We start from the raw sequence: 18378 nt of genomic DNA, 5'->3' as shown, positions 1-18378 counted from the left end.
GATCCCTATCTTTTGAAGGCAACCAACACCAAAAGCAAAGCAATACCTACAGTACTATATAAAAGTGCTTTACTATTAACTAGGTGTCCAACATGCAAGCCTTGTCCATTTCACCACCGTGTGCCACAGATTTTGCAGTTAATGGCCTAAAGCTAAAAGGTTAGTTTCTTAAAGTGAAGCAGAAAGGAGAAAAGAAACTACAGTGGATCGAGTACTTCTGTAAGTGTCATATGCCCCAGAATGTCCACAAAGTCTTTTCCACATCGCAAAAAAGGTAACAACATTTAAACTGGCTTCCCTGCTCCATGCAGGCTTACATTTTTTGACACAGATGACATTTTAATGACATCTTTAGAAGACGTATAGCAGGAGTGATGTCCCCTTCACTGAGTCTTAGATGAGTGGCATCTGAAGGTTTCAGAGTAGCTGCCGTGTTAGTCTGTATTCGCAAAAAAAAAGGAGGACTTGTGGCACCTTAGAAATTTATTTGAGCATGAGCTTTCATGAGCTATCTGAAGGTTGCAATCCCACACTACAAACATGTAAAATTAAAACCAAAATTCTGGAGTTGTCCTGGAGCTGCATGTAGGACAAAGTTTGACCACAATCCCCTTTGTCACTTCATCGAGACAATCCTATTAAGAAACAGAAGCAGCCACGGTTTGAGGGTGACTATTGAGATGATGATAATATCACTGAGCTCTTATATAGCCCTTCAGACCAGGAGATCTCAAAGAACTTTACAAAGGAGATAAACATCATTATCCCCATTTTTCAGATGTGGAAACTGAGGAAGAGAGAGGTTAAGTGGCTTGTTCAAAGTCACCAGCAGGCCAGAAACAGACCCCAAGTCTCCTGAGTACCAGAGTCCAGTGTTCTATTCACCAGGCAACACCGCCTGGCACTATTACATCCTCAGCACAATAATTGAGCCTAATTTTATGTATATATTTATTACAAGCAAAAAAATACATTAAAAACACCATTAAGGCTGAAAATCATTACGGGGACTTTGGGAAATGTGATAGCCTCTGAGAATTATGGGTGGATGAGATTTCCAAGGCTTCCTAGAGGATTTAGCCACCCAAGAGTTAGGGAATTCTAGAATTCAGGTAGTCTGTGCAAATTTAATTTTACCCACTTTTGCGTATACAAAAGAGTCTTGCCCAATATCACACAGGGAGTCTATGACAGAGACAATCAAGAACCCAGCTCTCCTGGGTCCCAATCCAGTGCTTTTGCCACAAGAGAACATCCTCTCTCTTCTTATAACCCTCTGCCCCATTTAAAATAAATTGGTTAGTCTCTAAGGTGCCACAAGTACTCCTTTTCTTTTTGCTAATACAGACTAACACGGCTGTTACTCTGAAACCCGCCCCATTTATTATTCATCCACAACAATGAAAGCAGCAGAAGTCCTATAGAACAAGTACTACGTGACCATGCAGTTAAAAATTGCAGAACACACAGGAGCAGAATTAAGACTGCATAGGCACCCTTATTTCTGGTACCTGTACCTGCCAATTCTTTAGCACTTGACTTTGAACCTTAGTTTGTTTAATTTTTATAATTCCCTTGGATTTTAAGAGAAAATTGAAAGACAGAAAGTGTATCACATGGAGCCATACCGGTTCCCTGCATGGATGATCAGCAGGGTTGGAACCCAGAACCATTAGATCCACAGTACAAACTATTATCCCTTGAGCTGAAGGAGTATAAATAATAGCAGTGGTAGACTCGGCTTTCTGAGTGGGTTAGCCATTAAAGGTACATACAACACACACCTCACCATTGGCTTACACGACTATTTGCACAAAGCAGTGAAACGAAGTGGAAGTCGGGATTCCACAGTTGTGTTTCCCGGCTCTCGAGAGAATGAGATCTGGGTGGTTACAGACAGCACCAACACGCACACTCAGAATGGCTGCGGAGAAGATTTGAGTCTCTAATATTAGAGACCAGGGTTCTATCCCTCAGCTCTCTACAAGTGAGTTTGTGCAACCACTCAGTTACTTCTGTTAAAGGAGGAAAACAATATTCTTACTCAATAATACAGCCAAAAGCCAGGAAGTGCACAGAGTTAGTGGAAGAACCAAGCTGACAGCTCTGCTCTCTTAGCTCCCACCACTTTCCTGAGGACAGGGTGGCAGCTTCTGCTCTTCCCCATCTGTAATGCAAGCTCTGTGAGCAGGCTCTGCGTACAGGATGGTCAGCAAGTATTCTTAGTGCGGGTGGAATGTTCAGCGATTTTAGCAGCAAACCTTGAGCAATCTCTGCGGAGCACATACAAAGGATGATGCTCAGAGCCATATAATTCGGCAAGATCCGGTTAGGTTTTGATGTGGACAATAAGGGCTGGCACATTAATGATTATATACGGCTAACCCCTGACAACATTTCAATTTCACTTTTCCCTTCACCTCATTCTCTGAAGCGCATTAACTGTTTCTGCCAAAACTTTAAAAAAAAAAAAAAAACCCACCCCAAAACAGTCCTTATACAGAGTGCAAGCATGGAAAGTCCCAGCACAAACTGTTCAAAGTTTGGCACAGTGATAAGCAACAGGGGGTCATAATAGAAAACGTTAGGCAACTTTAACAATAGGCATCACTTCCAGCTCGGACTATAATTTATTTATATCTCACCACATGAGAGCTTGGCCAAAAACATCCAAGTAGGTTCCCATAGGTCTCTTGAAACCTGCACCACAACATCTATCAGTCACCTGAACATCGTATCCTCCAAGTTGAGGACAAAGGCCTCTGGCCATCTCTGCTGCAGAATGCATTATGTCAGACAATTAAAATTTAAGGCAGCAAACATGTCATCACAAATGAGGGGTTTTCCACTAAGAGCAGCCCTCTTTCTACTCTAACACATGGCTCTCAGGGTTAAAAAAAAAAAAAAAAAAGGAACATGGCTGCTCAGAAATAAGCCATCTGATGCAGGGGTGGGCAAACTATGGCCCGCGGCCCGGATCCAGCCCGCCAGTCATTTTAAGCGAGTTCTCACTGGGGAGTGTGGTCTGGGGCTCCAGCTGGGGAGCAGGGTCAGGGGCTGCTCTACAAGGCTCCCGGAAGCAGCAGCATGGCCCGCCTCTGGCTCCTACGCGCTCTAATGACCCCCTCCAGCACTCCAATGGGAGCTGCAGGGCCGGTGCCTGTGGATGGTGCAGCATGCAGACCTGCCTGGCCGCGCCTCCGCATAGGAGCCAGAGAAGGGACATGCTGCTACTTCCGGGAGCCACTTGAGGTAAGCGCCACCCGGAGCCTGCACCCCTGAGAGTCTCCCCATGTCCCAACCCCCTGCCCCAGCCCTGATCCCCCTCCCGCCCTCTGAACCCCTTGATCCCAGCCTGGAGCACTCTCCTGCACCCCAAATCCTTCATCCCCAGCCCCACCCCAGAACCTGCACCCCCAGCTGGAGCCTGCACTCCTTCCTGCACCCCAAACCCCTGCCCTGATCCCCCTCCTGCCCTCTGAACCCCTTGATCCCAGCCTAGAGCACCCTCCCACACCCCAAACTCCTCATCCCCAGCCCCATCCCAGAGCTCCCTCCCACACCCTGAACTCCTCATTTCTAGCCCCACGCTGGACACCGCCCCCGCAATCAGAGCCCTCATCCCCTCCTGGCCCCCCAACCCAATTCTGTGAGCACTCATGGCCCTCCATACAATTTCTATTCCCTCGGGCCAAAAAGTTTTCCCACCCCTGATCTGATGGGTAGTCTCCAAGACAGTTCCTCCCTGATCCACCCATCCAGGGCAAAGCCATCTCACAAATACAGGAACTAGGAGTTGCCTATATGCTTCAAGCAAGCTGAATAGGCTCAGAGCAGGCAGCACAGGATGTACTTGGGAGGATCACGATGTTAGAATACTAGACAATACTAGTGAATCCACTGAACACAGAAATCAGACAAATGAAATGACAAAAACAGGCTCTATACGACGCACACACAATGCTTATGAGAAAGATCCACGTTATTTCATTGACTTCATACAGTGGAAAACCAATAATTACAGTTAATCAGATATGAAAACAGCTTGTAGACATACAAAACCCAAATCAATTTAACAGCAGTACAACAGGTCATAAAACACTGCAAAACAATTCCAAGGAAGTGGCTTTATTCTCTTTCACGAAGGAAACAGAAGTTGAATTGCACAACATTTAAACTGCTTCTAAATTACGTGACTCACTTGAGTGGTTGCATTTTTAAGTAAGATACAAAATGATGCGACATGCACCATCCTAAGAAGCTATTACCAAGTACAGGCAATAGTTTAAAAATATTACCCTTCAGCATTAAGTTCACCCAGTGAAAGAAATTAAGAAATGCTCTGTCTCAAAAGCAGGAACAAAATTTCCGAGTGTCAAGACCAGCAAGACCATAAAGGCACATCGCACTATGACACCATCAGGCTGTACCAACTCCAGTATCGATTGTTGAGAGGGACCCACTTGTGAGACGACAGTATCGATTCAACAGAAACAATCAGGATGCTTTGTGCCGGTCTCAATGTTTGAACATCTCCAAGAATGAGATCATAGCATCTTATACCCACCCCTACTTTCTTCTGGCCACACACTTCAAGTCACTGTATGGAAATTCCTAATTTAAGATGAGGAAGAAATATTATAAATGTTCCCCCAATTTGACTCTTTTGCCTTGTAGAGTTTGCAACCCTGTCTGGCTTATCCCTTGGGTCAGGGGAGTCAAACTCATACTGAATTCCACTTTTAAGGATGGTCCATATACATTTAGGCCTCAATAATGACCACATACTTCCTCCAACATACAATGGATCTTTTACTCATGTCAATAAGGGGTTTGGATAAAGATCAGGAGGAGAATATAGGCTTTATTTAGAAACTGAATTTTAGTTGTTCGTAATTTGTTCAGGGCTTCATTGTTGCACTCAGCATTACATAGTGGGAGAACATGTTCCCTTTTAGAATCACTGCTATTTCTGCCTTTTGTTTCTCTTCTTTCCTCATCCTCCTTTCTGTCTATCTCCCTCTTCCCTGTCTGGCTCAGGTCTCTCCCAATTCCCTCCTTCCCTGGGCTTCACTCCCACACTTCACAAAGTCATAGAGTTTAAGGCCAGAAGGGATCACAGATCATCTAGTCTGACCTCCTATCGCAGGCCACTAACACCACCCGCACACCTAACTCAACAACGGATGTGAGACCAAAATATATGAGACCAACAGATTAGACAACCATATGGTACAGGCAGAGGGACCGAGGTGCACCAGTGCTTGCAGCTCCTGCAGTGACACGGAAAGGATTAAATGAGGTATACCCAGATAATCCCAGCAAGTGATCCACACACTGCAGAGGAAGGTGAAAAACCTCCAAGGTTGCTGCCAGTTTGACCTGAGAAAAACTCCTTCCTGACCCCCACATGTGGTAATCAGTTAGACCCTGAGCATGTGAGCAAGAACCAGCCAGCCAAGCACCTGAGAGAGACAGGATGCTTGGTGCCACCCAGCCCTGGCCCACCCTGCCCCATGTCCCACCCCCAGCCATGGCCATACCGGATGCTTCCGAAGGAGGAGATTAAAATGACACCTCCCAGAAATGCATTTGGGGAGTGGGAATCCCCTTCTATCCTAACACCTGTGGATGACTGGTTGAAACCCCAAAGCTGGAACACAAGACCTGCCTGCCACAATCACTTCCCTCCATCTCATTTGTTAAAATGATCAGCAATGAAGGAGTTAACCTTCATAATTGGGTTTAGGTGTGAATTCCATGATTTAGGAAGGGTGGGCAGTTAGTTCACACCCCTTCAGAGTTCATTTCAGGTTGTCTGAAGATTCAGGGAGCCAACATTGCCTCTGTAATACTTTGTTCCTACTGCAGGACTTTATCTTCACAACTATGAAGGGTAGAAACTTTTTAAAATGGAAGCTTAGATTCTGCTGAATCTGAACCTGTCACATGGCCCACATAAACGTAAAAAAGGTCAGATCTGGCTTGCAGACTGGGTGTTTGACACCTCTCCCACAGCTGGCTGTGTTGTCTGGAAACTTCATGTCTTTGGGTTCCTCCCCTGTTAGCAGTGTTTATCAATCTGTGGGGTCATGACCCCAAGGGGGTCATGGGACAAGTTTGGGTGGGGGTCACAAGCAAGCTCAGTGTCAGGGGGTAGGAAGCAGGGCAATTGCCTAGGGGGCCTGCAAAGCTAATGCACAGAACGGTTGAGATACTGCCTTACAGGAAGCGAGATCAGAAACAAAAAGAAAAATTCAGAAGCCATTTCAACAAAACGTCCAACTTACCAGTAGCGTTTGCTATAGCCAGCGGCAGCCCTTGTAGCTGGTGTACTTGGATTCCAGACGCTCCCAAGGCACTGAGGTTAATGGTCTGAAGGCCTGGCATAGAAGACAGCTGAGCGGCATTTACAGTGACAGTGCCGCTGGGGAGTGAGGCAGATGCTATTGGTGTGAGCGTGTTGGTATGCCCCGTCTGCCCCAGAGAGACTCCCTGCATTGGGGCCAAGGTAATTGTCTGAGCTTGGGGGTTCTGCACCTGAAGATTCTGCAGCTGAATAGTCTGCCAGCTGACCTGCCCGTTTGGCCCCACAGTAGGTGTTCGAATAATGATTGGCCCAGAGTTGGAGACTGCTTGAAGCTGAAGGTTCTGCAAAGCATCTTGGGAGATGGCTTGGGTGGTAAAGGTCTGGCCAGAGAGTGGAGCAGCTTGGAGGGCCTGAATGGTTTGCCCTCCCTGGACAAGCTGAGGCTGCACTAGGATCTGCTGCTGAGACTGCTGATTTTGATCAGCATCCTTCTGCTGACCTTGCTGAAGTCCCATGCCAGAAACCTGGTTCTGCAGAGAGTCCGAATTCTGAATGCCGCTAACCCTCTGGGGTGTCTGGACCTGAACATTTGTTCCCATGGTCCCACTGCTGGAAAAATTCATGACACCCATGTTACTGCTTGTGGTCGTGGTAGAGTAGCTGTTGGCATTCGTGAAAAAAGCACCAGAGGTGGCAAGGGACGTCACTATGTTGGAAGAGCTGATTGCAGCACCAGAAGTCACTATTTGAGAGCTGCTGTCTTGAGAGCCAGAGCTACTTAAAGTGACGGTCTGAGAAGTGGGCGCCAAACTCGTGGCAACACTGCTGACAGGCAGCAAGGTGATATTACCATTTAAAGCCACTGGGACATTTGCCACATATTGAGTTTGTCCCGAGAGGGCGTTATTGCCCAATCCTACCCCCTGGATTGGGACAGCCTGCTGCAGCAGATTTGGCATGGCGGCTATGATATTGCCTGTCCCACCTCTGTTTGTAATGAGCTGTTGATTTGTCCCGGGGATGATCTGAAGTTGGCCAGAGGCATCCTGCTGGACGTTAACTTGGGCTGGGGTGGTGGCAAACTGCAGCTGCTGCCCATCAACTGTTTGAAACTGTGGGATCACCTGGTACTGAATGTTTGGTAGGACACCAGGCAAACTGGTCAGCACCTGCTGATTCTGCAAATTGGGGGCAGCAGCAACCACATACTGCCCAGCTGTCACAGGTCGGTTTTTTGGTGAGGACTCGCTGCCGTTGCTCCCTTGCTCCTTGGAGGAGGTGGATGTCCCAGGGACAGTGGAAATGATTTGCCAACCATTTGTAGTCTGGGCAAGCTGAGCGGCAGCAGCTGTGAGGTCCAGCTCACCTGAGCCCCCCTGCTGGCTCTGGGAGCTGTTGGAGTTCTCATTGGGAGACTCAATCCTGCTGCACGTGGCTGCCAGCAGAGCCAGGGGGGAAGGCTGGGATTCCTAAAGACAAACGAGGAGGAGTTAAGTTTCGCCAGCCCCATGCAAACTAAGCAAAAACAAGGAGGAGTGTTCAGCTAAAGACTAGGGAAACAGCCCTTAGTGACACACACAGCTGGAAAATACAGCTAGCAAACATAGGGCTGTCAGGCATGAGCACGTGGAGGAACATCAAAGGAGGAAGGATTTCTATGAACACAAGGAGAGACGGTAGAAACTGCCTTCATGGTTCAGCCCAAGACCAGGAAGTTTCCCTTTGCCGTGATATTTGGCACATCTCCAGAGGAGAGATCCTAAGAGGCAGTACTATTGCTACTAGGCACCTATGGACCCTGAGACCGTGCATCCCCTAGAAAGAAAAGAGGATTAAAGAAAGGGCTAACACCACTATTTCTTGGAGGAGGTGCAGAAATGTTAACATTGGCAGAGGTTTTGTATATGATCTCGGGGGACAACCATATTCCATTCTCTATAGGGTCTCATACTGTGCTCATCAGCACAGCAGCTGAGCACCTTCTAGGTGTGCATCAAGCAATATGACTAACACATCACATGTTTGTTCTCTCCTCCTTCCACCAGGGGAAGACATGTGTGCAGTGGAGCGTTTGTTTTGAAATTATATGCATGAACGCACTTTATATGTTATACAAGGTCAAAGAAGTGACTGATTTCCCCAGTCTTAAAACTCTCCTCTCTCTACCCCAAAGCTAGCCCCTACCCTTTACTACTGGGGCCATCACAGGGAACCTCGCCACACAGAAGTCATAGGTTTTTGCAGTCTCACAGTGTGCATGAGGACTGCCAGGATCCCATTCAAATCTCATTCCCCACCGACATCATACACCATCTTCTCTTGGACTCCACTCACCTGACCCTCCCCATTGCCTCCAATACTACTGCTTCTGCTACAAGCACTTTCTTCTTCCTTCTCGGTCTTCACAACAGCCATGTCTTCTGGGCTCTCTTGGTCTGCATGGGGAGGAAAATGATAAACTCTGTTACAATTAAACTGCAATAAGTTTACAAGAAGCAGAGTACAGGGAAGGGTTGAGAAGGGTGATGAGAGCAGTTTAAAAACAGGAAAGTTAAGGGAAAAGAGAACACCCAGGAAGGTAAAAACAGAAAGAAGGGAGGTGGGACTAGAAAGGTGAAGGAGGTTCTTTCTAAGTATTTAAAGGGCACCAACCACCCCTAGTATCTAGGCACTCAGCTGGACAGAGAGAGGTAAAGGGAAGGCTTGAGAGGATGGTGAAGGGGGAGATGGTGAACGAGACAGAAAGGGAAAGCAGAAGAGGGGAGGGGGGCTGTCAAGCTGTAGAGAAGAGAGACTGGGGAAGAAATTGACAAATGGGGGTTAGCATAAAAACTCAGTGAGGAGGAAACGGGAGGAATGCGCTCTCTTCCTCTCTCAGGTTCCTCCCCATTCCACTCTTGCACGTCCCTTCTTCTGCTCCCCTCTCCACCCCCTGGGTTCTCCCCTCTATTCCCATGCCCTCCCTTCCTCAGGGCCCCATTGCACCTGCTCCCTCCTTCCCCTGAATGTTCCCCCTCCCACAGACCTTCCCAACTTCCCTCCACCCAGATTCCACTTCTGCAAAGGTTCCCCCTACACCCTAGGACAGTGATTCTCACCCAGGGATACATGTACCCCCTGGAAGACATCTGAGTACCCCCAGGGATACATCAACTCATCCAGATATTTGCCTAGTTTTACAACAGGCTACATAAAAAGCACTAGCAAAGTCAGTACAAACTAAAATTTCATACAGTCAATGACCTGTTTCTACTGCTCTATGTACGATACACTGAAAGGTAAGTATAATATTTATATTCCAATTGATTTTATAAATATGGTAAAAATGAAAACAAGCGATTTTTCAGTAATAGTGTGCTGTGCCATTTTTTGTATTTTTATGTCTGATTTTGTAAGCAAGTGGTTTTTAAATGAGGTGAACTTGTGGGTATGCAAGACAAATCAGATGCCTGAAAGGGGTACAGTAGTCTGGAAAGGTTGAGATCCACTGCCCTAGGATCCTGCACCACTAGGCCTCTCTCTCCCCAAGTTCCTCCCTCCCCCCCCATCCATCCATCCCACAATAGTTCTCCCCTCCCCCTGGATCCTCCACAAGGGCTACCCCTCCTGCCAGGACTAAACCATGAGAGTTCCCCAGTTCCCCCCCCCCCAAGGAACAGGATCCCAGCCCCTTTTCTCATAGGATCCATCACACAAGGGATTCCCCCTCCCCAAAAATCCTGCCCCCTCCCCCCCCATCTGTTCCACAAAGGCTCCATGAAAGATTCACACTCAGGAAGGTTCCACTCCCTGCCCTCACATCCGCCCTCCCCACTTCCAGGTGTCTTCCCCCAGGATTATTCCCACCAGGATCCTGGCCACCCCTCCGCACGAGGGATCCCCCTCCCACTGGGATCCTATCCCCCACCCCGTCCAAGAACCCTCTCCCATAACAGCTTCCCCCCCTCGCCAATCCTTACACCGTCCCCCAGGAGACCCCACCTTTCGAGAGTCCCCCCCCCCCACCGGATCCTTACCTCCTCTCCCAGGGATTCCCCCCGTAAAGGTTCCGCTTCCCCTGAGGTCCACCCCCACGAGGGGTGCCCCTCCCCCCTGCGAGATCCACCCTCACGAAGGATGCCCCCCCCACGGGATCTTTGCCCCCCTCCCCCCGTGACCCACCCCACGAGGGTACAAAGGTCCCCCCTCCCCCGGGATCCTCCCCCATCTCGAGTCCCCTCCCCTCGTGACCTCCCCCACGAGGTTTCTCCCCTCCCCCGGGCTCAGGTACCAATCCCTCCCGGGACCGCCCCCACGAGAGTTCCCCTCCCTCCGGGGATCCTGGCCCTCCCCGGCCCCCTCCCCCGGGATCCTCCCCCGTCTCGAGCCCCCTCCCCCCGGGTCCCACCCCCCGAGGGTTCCCCCCTCCCCCGGGTCCCTCCCCTCCCAGGTCCCCTCGGCCCGGGGGTGGGGGCTGGCCGGGGCGGGGCCGGCCCGTCGGAGTCGGCCGGATTCGCGTCCCCCGGGGCCGGGGTGGTGCCGTCCTTACCGCTCATGGTCGCTGCGGGGGGCGAGCCCAAGTCGCTCTCGGGGCGGGGGGAGGGGCGGGGGAGTCCGACTCGCTGACGAGGCAGCCTAACCCCGCCGGTGACCGCCAAAGGGCTGGCGAGGGAGGGACTGGGGGAGCTGTGCGACACAGCCCCGGCCCTGAGACACGCCTCCCGACTCGGCTCCGCCCAATCAGAAGGCAAGGAGGCACCCTGTGGGCGGGACTAATGGCGGATGACAGGTTGCATGGCTAATTGGAAACCAGGCGGATTCTAAGAGGGAGTGGTAGCAGTCCACGAAAAGCCCCAGCCCTAGGATACGCCCCCTTCGCGGCTCCGCCCAATGAGGGAGGGGAGCGGGAGGAACTGACGGAAGCTGTGGCCAATAGAAAATCAGAAGGCCCTTTCGGGGAAGGGTGGGAAGAAGGGATGAGGCGAAAGAACAACTGACGTGACAGATGGCCAATCAGCGATCATGCGGTCTCCTCAGGAAACCCCGTACGGGAGAGGCTTGGAGAGCATGGAACGAAGTTGTGATTGACGTGAAAATTGACCAATCGGCCGTTAGGCGAGCTTCTAAGACGCTAGCCATGTAGGGAAGGCGGGACTAAAATTCAATTGACGCGAGACAACACCAATGAGCTATCAATAATGTGAAAGACGGGAGAAGGCGGGATTAGAGTCTGACATGTAGAGCGGCCAATCAGCGATCGGGCGGGATCCCGGCCAAGGGATCAGACCCAATGAGGATGGCGAGCAGACCGAAATCGACCTATGGGAACTGGGTGCAGGCGGCTGTAAAAGGTTCGGTTGAACCCTTGGAGGGTTGGGTTGGCCGGCGCTGGGGAATGTGGGCGAAGAGGCGCCATTTTATGTCGAGTTCCGAGCGCCTATCCCCGCCCCCATTTAGTAGAGGAGGCGCCCTGCTCGCTCTCGTAGTTGCGCCAGCGGCGTGTGGCACGGCGCTCCCCGCTCAGCCCACCGCGCTCACAGACACTGTCCCCACCACGGACACGTGTTCCCAGCGCGTCCCCCAGACCAAGCACGACAGCCTCCCTACCCAGCCACGACTGCGAGCTCAGGACTCAGGCCCTGTCAGCAGCCCGTTCCCCTGAGACTTCCTCAGGATGGCAACTGTGCCCCCCCCCCACCCCCGACCCTGTGTGACAGCATCCCCACCCCGGGACCCATCAGAACAACACGTGTCCCCCTGAGATCCTGTCATGTCAGCACCTCCCCCATAACACCCTGTCATAGCCACACATCTCCCAGAGTTCCTGTCAGCCCGTGCCTCCACCATGTCAGTATGTCCGTCCCCAGGATACAGACACGTCACTCCAGTGTGTCACAGTCTGGCCTGCAGAGACTCTGGTCACCCCCAAATATCACAGCATCCCACGAGTGTGTAGCCCTCCGTATCCCACTGGGACGACTACACCCGTCTCCTCAAAACTCACACATGTCATCCCAAGACATTGTTAATGTTATGGGACATTGTAGTTGGGGTGACCAGATAGCAAGGGTGAAAAATCAGGAAAGGGTGTGGGGGGTAATAAGCACCTATATAAGAAAAAGCCCCAAATATCGGGACTGTCCCTATAAAATCAGGACATCTGGTCACCTAATTCTAGTGTCCTTGAGAGCCCTTCCATGTCCCCCCAGGACGTAGACAAGTTATTCTGAGATGTCACATCGCATGCCTCCCATCAAGATACTGACACAACACGCTGAGACCCTGTCATGTCAACATGAACGTCTGAGACACAGATGTCCCCCCAAGACATCCACTCCATGTTCTCCGAAGATGCTCAGTGTTTCCCCTAGATGCGTGTGCATCCCCCTGAAATTCTCCCTGCACCACTCCCTGCCGCCCCGAAACACCGTGGTGTTTCCTAAGTTGTCACCACATCTCCTGTGTCCCCTAAAATGCTGCCACCGAGAGTGCTCTGAGGGTCTGGGCCCACCTTAGTGTGGACAATGTTCTCCCTGCCTGGCCTCACTGGAAGGCCAGGCCCAGCGCTGTTCGAGAATGGTTGCCATGTTCTTTCCCACCCAGCTTCCCATGAGCCATTCAAAAATCATGACTCAGGCTCCCAAAAATCATGCAATGGCTTCAAAATAACAAAAGTTGTCTTCTTTTTCTTTGCCTCTTGTTTTTTGAGTCTTTAAGTGATATTCACTTCATATTTCCAAGCTTTTCTTTGCAATGATGATGGCTACAAATTGATCTATTATTTTTTTAAATGAAAGCTGAGATTGATTCTCATGTAATTAGGAGACTTCAGGAGCTGGAGCTTTGAGAAAAACTCAAAATATCATCAAAAAGAACAAGGAGTTCTTGTGGCACCTTCGAGACTTTTGCTGATTCAGACTAACACGGCTATCACTCTGAAACCTGTCAAAATATCATGAGTATATTTTATAAATAAGATCACATTTTCTCATCCTGGGGAACATAAGAACATAAGAATGACCGTACTGGGTCAGACCAAGGGTCCAACTAGCCCAGTATCTTCCAGCAGTGGCCAGTGCCAGGTGCCCCAGAGGGAATGAACAGAACCGGTAATCATCAAGCGATCCATCCCCTGTCGCTCATTCCCAGCTTCTGGCAAACAGAGGCTAGGGACACCATTCCTGCCCATCCTAGCTAATAGCCATTGATGGACCTATCCTCCATGAATTTATCTAGTTCTTTTTTTAACCCTGTTATGGTCTTGGCCTTCACAACATCCTCTGGCAAGGAGTTCCACAGGTTGACTGTGTGCTGTGTGAAGAAATATTTTCTTTTTTTGTTTTAAACCTGCTGCCTATTCATTGCATTTGGTGATCCCTAGTTCTTGTGTTATGAGAAGTAGTAAATAACACTTCCTTATCTACTTTGTCTACACCAGTCATGATTTTATCTCCACTTAGCCGTCTCTTTTCCAAGCTGAAAATCATATCTCCACTTAGCCGTCTCTTTTCCAAGCTGAAAAGTCCCAGTCTTATTAATCTCTCTTCATACGGAAGCCGTTCAATACTCCTAATAATTTTTTGTTGCTCTCTTCTGAACCTTTTCCAATTCCAATATATCTTTTTTGAGATGGTGCGACCACATCTGCACACAGTATTCATGATGTGGGCGTACCATGGATTTATATAGAGGCAACATGATATTTTCTGTCCTATTACATATCCCTTTCTTAATTATTCCAAGCATTCTGTTCACTTTTTTGACTGCCGCTGCACATCGAGTGGATGTTTCAAAGAACTATCCATAATGACTCCAAGATCTCTTTCTTGAGTGGAAACAGCTAAATTAGACCCCATTATTTTATATGTGTAGTTGGGATTATGCTTTCCAATGTGCATTACTTTGCATTTATCAACATTAAATTTCATCTGCCATTTTGTTGCCCAGCACCCACTTCTGAGAGATCCTTTTGTAGCTCTTCACAGTCTGCCTGGGTCTTAACTATCTTTAGTAATTTTGTATCATCTGCAAATTTTGCCACCTCACTATTTACCCCTTTTTCCAAATCATTTATGAATATGTTGAATAGGACTGCCTGCCCTTTGTTTCCTATCTTGTAACCAGTTACCAATCCATGAGAGTACCTTCCCTCTTATCCCGTGGCAGCTTCCTTTGCGTAAGAGCCTTTGGTTAGGGACCTTGTTAAAGGCTTTCTGAAAATCTAAGTACACTATATCCACTGGATCCCCTTCGTCCACATGCTTGTTGACCCCCTCAAAGAATTCTAGTAGATTGGTGAGGCATGATTTCCCTTTACTAAAACCATGTTAACTCTTCCTTAACAAATTATGTTCATATATATCTCTGACAATATTGTTCTTTATTATAGTTTCAACCAGTTTGCCCGGTACTGAAGTCAGGTTTACTTGCCTGTAATTGCTGGGATTACCTCTGGAGCCCTTTTTAAAAATTGGCGTCACATTAGCTATCCTCAGTCATCTGGTACAGAAGCTGATTTAAATGATAGGTTACAGACTACAATTAGTAGTTCTGCAATTTCACATTTGAGCTCCTTCAGAACTCTTGAGTGAATACCATCTGGTCCTGGTGACTTATTGCTGTTTAATTTATCAATTTGTTCCAAAACCTCCTCTAATGATACCTCAATCTGGGACAGTTCCTCAGATTTGTCACCTAAAAAGAATGGCTCAGGTTTGGGAATCTCCCTCACATCCTCAGCCATTTGGGAATCTCTTTCACATCCAGCAATGAAGCTGGAATTCCACCAGGGATGAATTACTGCACTGCCTTCCCAATTGTATGTTGTTTCTTGATTTACCCTAAAATTGTGGCAGTCAATAGGGCCAACAGAGGTGAAATTGACACCTTTTTGAACGAATGAGGTGCTGAATGGGTAGAGTTCACACCTAGCTGAGATGAATGGGCCCAAGGCAGAGGCATAAAGACACTTTTGCTGTTGCTGTTGTTTGGCTGGCAGCAGCTTTCTGCAGTTGTTCTTTCACAATTCTTCTTATTCTGTGCTGCCTACAGACACCAGTCATAAACTAGAACGCTACTGCACTTGTGTCTAGTGGCAATGCAATACACCAACATAAAAAATGGAGATAACTGCAAATGGCAAGGTTTGCAGACAATTTGATGTATTTTATTGTTCGTGCCATGATGACAAATACAAATAAGTCTGGTGGACTCAGCCAGTGGCCACAGCATGAGTACAATCCCTTTAAATGAGCGGAACAGTTCTGCAGCAGTTCATGATAGGCTTTCCTGATGCTGATGGGATGAAGTGAAACATTCTCTTCTTGTTGATTTTGGAGGCTTCATTGAGACCAAGAGGTCAGAGGTCAAAATGTTGGTCTGATCCCTCTCTGTGTTCCTCGACTGACTCTCTTAAGAGTGACTGCTGTTTGCCTTTTTTTTCTTTCTCTCAGCAGCTGGAAAATTCTGCCATCACTAAATATGACCTCACTCTACCTCCGACAGAACTGTTTTTTGTTTTTTTCACTCCTGGAGATCAGAGAGCAGCAAAAGACCAATAACAGTGTGTCCCAGCCAACAGATTGCAACAGCTTTAGTGATTAAAATAACGCAGACGGGTTTTTAAAATATAAGGATCCAGTACAAGCAAAAATTCAAACTGGTTCTTATTATTTGTATTACTGTGGTGGCAAGAGGCCCCAATCAGGGATCGGGCCTCTGTTGTGCTAGGCACTGTACATACCCATAACAAAAACATGGTGCCTGCCCCAAAGAGCTTACAATATAAGATGAGAGACAACAGGTGAATACAACAAACAAGTGGGAAGTGCTCAAGGTAATTTTAATAAGCAGTGGTCAGAGCACACCAGACATCTAGCTGTTGTGTTCTGGAGGGTTCACAGTAGAGGGAAGTTTTAAGGAGAGCTTTGGATGTATTAAGGGAGACTGGGGAAGATGCTTAAGGAAATGGAGGCTAAGGTGATCTTCAGTGGGATTCCGCCTGTCCCTACAAGACAAGAACAAAGGGAAGACATTGAAGGACATGATCAACAGATAGCCCAGGGAATGGTGCTATAAGGAGGGCTTTGGCGGGATGTTTGATCACTGGGAGCCATTCATGGACAGAGGACTGTTCTCATCAGATGGACTCCACTTGAAGGAAATAGGCTTCTGGGATGGAGGCCAGCACAACTGATTAAGAGAGATTTAAGATAGAAATTCTGGGAAGACGGCTGGGAGATGCTCAGGTAATCTCAACGCTTGATTTGAACACTGAGAGGGAGCAAAATACAGTAAGAAAGGATACAGCAACGGAGAAGGGAACAGCAGTGGACAATGCGAATGGACATGAAGAGGAAGGATAGTGCTGATACCAGTCAGATAGGCAGTAGAATGACTGTACCCAATTAGGCGAGGAATGTGGGTGAAGCCAAGCAGCAGCCATTAAGATGTTTGTACACCGATGCAAGGAGCCTGGGTAACAAAATGGAGGAACTAGAACTACTGGTGCAGGAAGTGAAAGCAGATATTCTAGGGAAAACAGAAACCTGGTGGAATAGCAGCCCAGGAGCCATTGGGATGACTAGCTATTTATTACAACGCAACTTCGTTCTGCAGAGCATCTGTCATACCAACCATATCCCAAGAGGGTTTGCAGAGTTAAATAACATCCCTCTCCTCACATTAGATCATTATCACAGAGAGAAGGAAGGATGTGGTTAAAGAACAGAACTGGGAGTCAGGAAACCCACATCCTCTCCGCAGCTCCACCATTGACTTGCTGGATAAGTCATGGTCGGTCTATGCCTCAGTTTCCCCCCTCTATAGACCACAGAGACAATTTGCCTCCAGGCAGCAAGGGCTAGGTGGCTTTATTTATTAAGGCTGAGATTTTCAAAGCTGCCTGAGGCCATACTGCTACAGCTATACCAGCAGACTCTCCTGTTGGAGAGACAGTTTATACCAGCAAAAAGTGCTTTTGCCAGTATAGCTTTTATACTGGTTCAGTGAGCAAAATAAGCTATACTGGCAAAAGCACTTTTATGCAGGTATAACCGTGTCTACACTAGGGCTCTTGCCAGTATCTTAATGTTGCAAAAACCCCATACCCCTAACCAACATGGTTATGCTGGCAAAAGTTTCTAGTGTAGCCCTGGCCTATGGGATTTGGGCACTCTTTTCACAAGGCCTCATGTTTTTAAAGTATATTGGAGAGTCTTGGTGAAAGCTGCTGATGTGTTTGTGGATGTGCGTATATTTTACACACAACCCTCCCACACCCACTGTGAAAATTTGAAGAACTCTATGAAGCATGTCTCTTAGCAACAGAAGTTGGTCCAATAAAAGATATTACCTCACCCACCTTGTCTCATACGACAACAACAACAACAAATTTGTTCAAAAACATTATTAAGTTTGCAAAGTTAAACACTCAACAAGTAGCAAATGCCAACATTAAGGTTGTCCCTCCAACCTTAACTCTGCCCCCTTTGTGCATACCAATTAGAATACAGGCTTTAGCAACCTGATCACATACTGTTTTTTTTTTTCTAGGGAGGTTTGGTAGATTGTTTTGATGTGGCTAAGTGCGTGAGTTTTGATTCACACTATTAGAAGCATAGGTTCTACTCCCGGCTCTTCTATGGAGGACAAATATGGCCACTTAATTTAAGTGCCTAAACAGGAGCTGAGATCTTTTGAAAATATGGCCCCAATCTCTCTGGACCTAAATTCCCCAATTGTAAAATAGGGATAATAATACTTTTTTGAATAATGCAACCAAAAGAAGCTAATGGAGACTCAGGAGACCTGGGTTCTTTTCCTAGCTGTACCACTAACCTGCTGTATGACTCCTCTCTGTGCCTTAATTCCTCCCCCTTCCCCCCTCTCTTTGGCCTTGTACACATACAAAAGTTGCACCAATTGAACTAGATTAGCCTGTGGTTGAACAAGGAACTGAATGCAAGTCTCCTGAATCCCAGCCCAGTCTCCCATCCTGACCCCTTCTGCATCCAGTAGAAAGCTGCCCTGCAAACATGCTAGCCAACATAGCATGGGAGGCAGTGTTTACTAGTGGATAGCACACTTGA

The 18378-nt window shown here is 48.0% G+C and overlaps 1 protein-coding gene across 2 annotated transcripts in view; it reads right to left on the bottom strand.

Annotated features, from left to right (window-relative positions):
* Nucleotides 1–11028, bottom strand: part of SP1 (Sp1 transcription factor) — a 34022-nt gene extending 22994 nt beyond the window's left edge. The window contains exons 1-3 of one of the 2 annotated variants that reach the window (XM_073318995.1): nt 10839–11028; nt 8645–8745; nt 6291–7779 (exon numbers count right to left, since the gene is read on the bottom strand). In XM_073318995.1, the coding sequence (XP_073175096.1) occupies nt 6291–7779; nt 8645–8745; nt 10839–10845 (1597 nt within the window). In that variant the 5' untranslated portion in view covers nt 10846–11028. Of the gene's footprint in view, nt 1–6290; nt 7780–8644; nt 8746–10326; nt 10404–10838 lie in introns of those variants that run through there. The other variant, XM_073318996.1, reaches the window with a different exon arrangement.
* Nucleotides 11029–18378: the final 7350 nt, after the last annotated feature.

Source organism: Lepidochelys kempii, chromosome 20 (assembly GCF_965140265.1).
Source record: "Lepidochelys kempii isolate rLepKem1 chromosome 20, rLepKem1.hap2, whole genome shotgun sequence".
NCBI classification, from domain to species: domain Eukaryota; kingdom Metazoa; phylum Chordata; order Testudines; family Cheloniidae; genus Lepidochelys; species Lepidochelys kempii.
The sequence above is the reverse complement of the archived record's forward strand: the minus strand, read 5'-3'. Positions and strand labels throughout refer to the sequence as shown.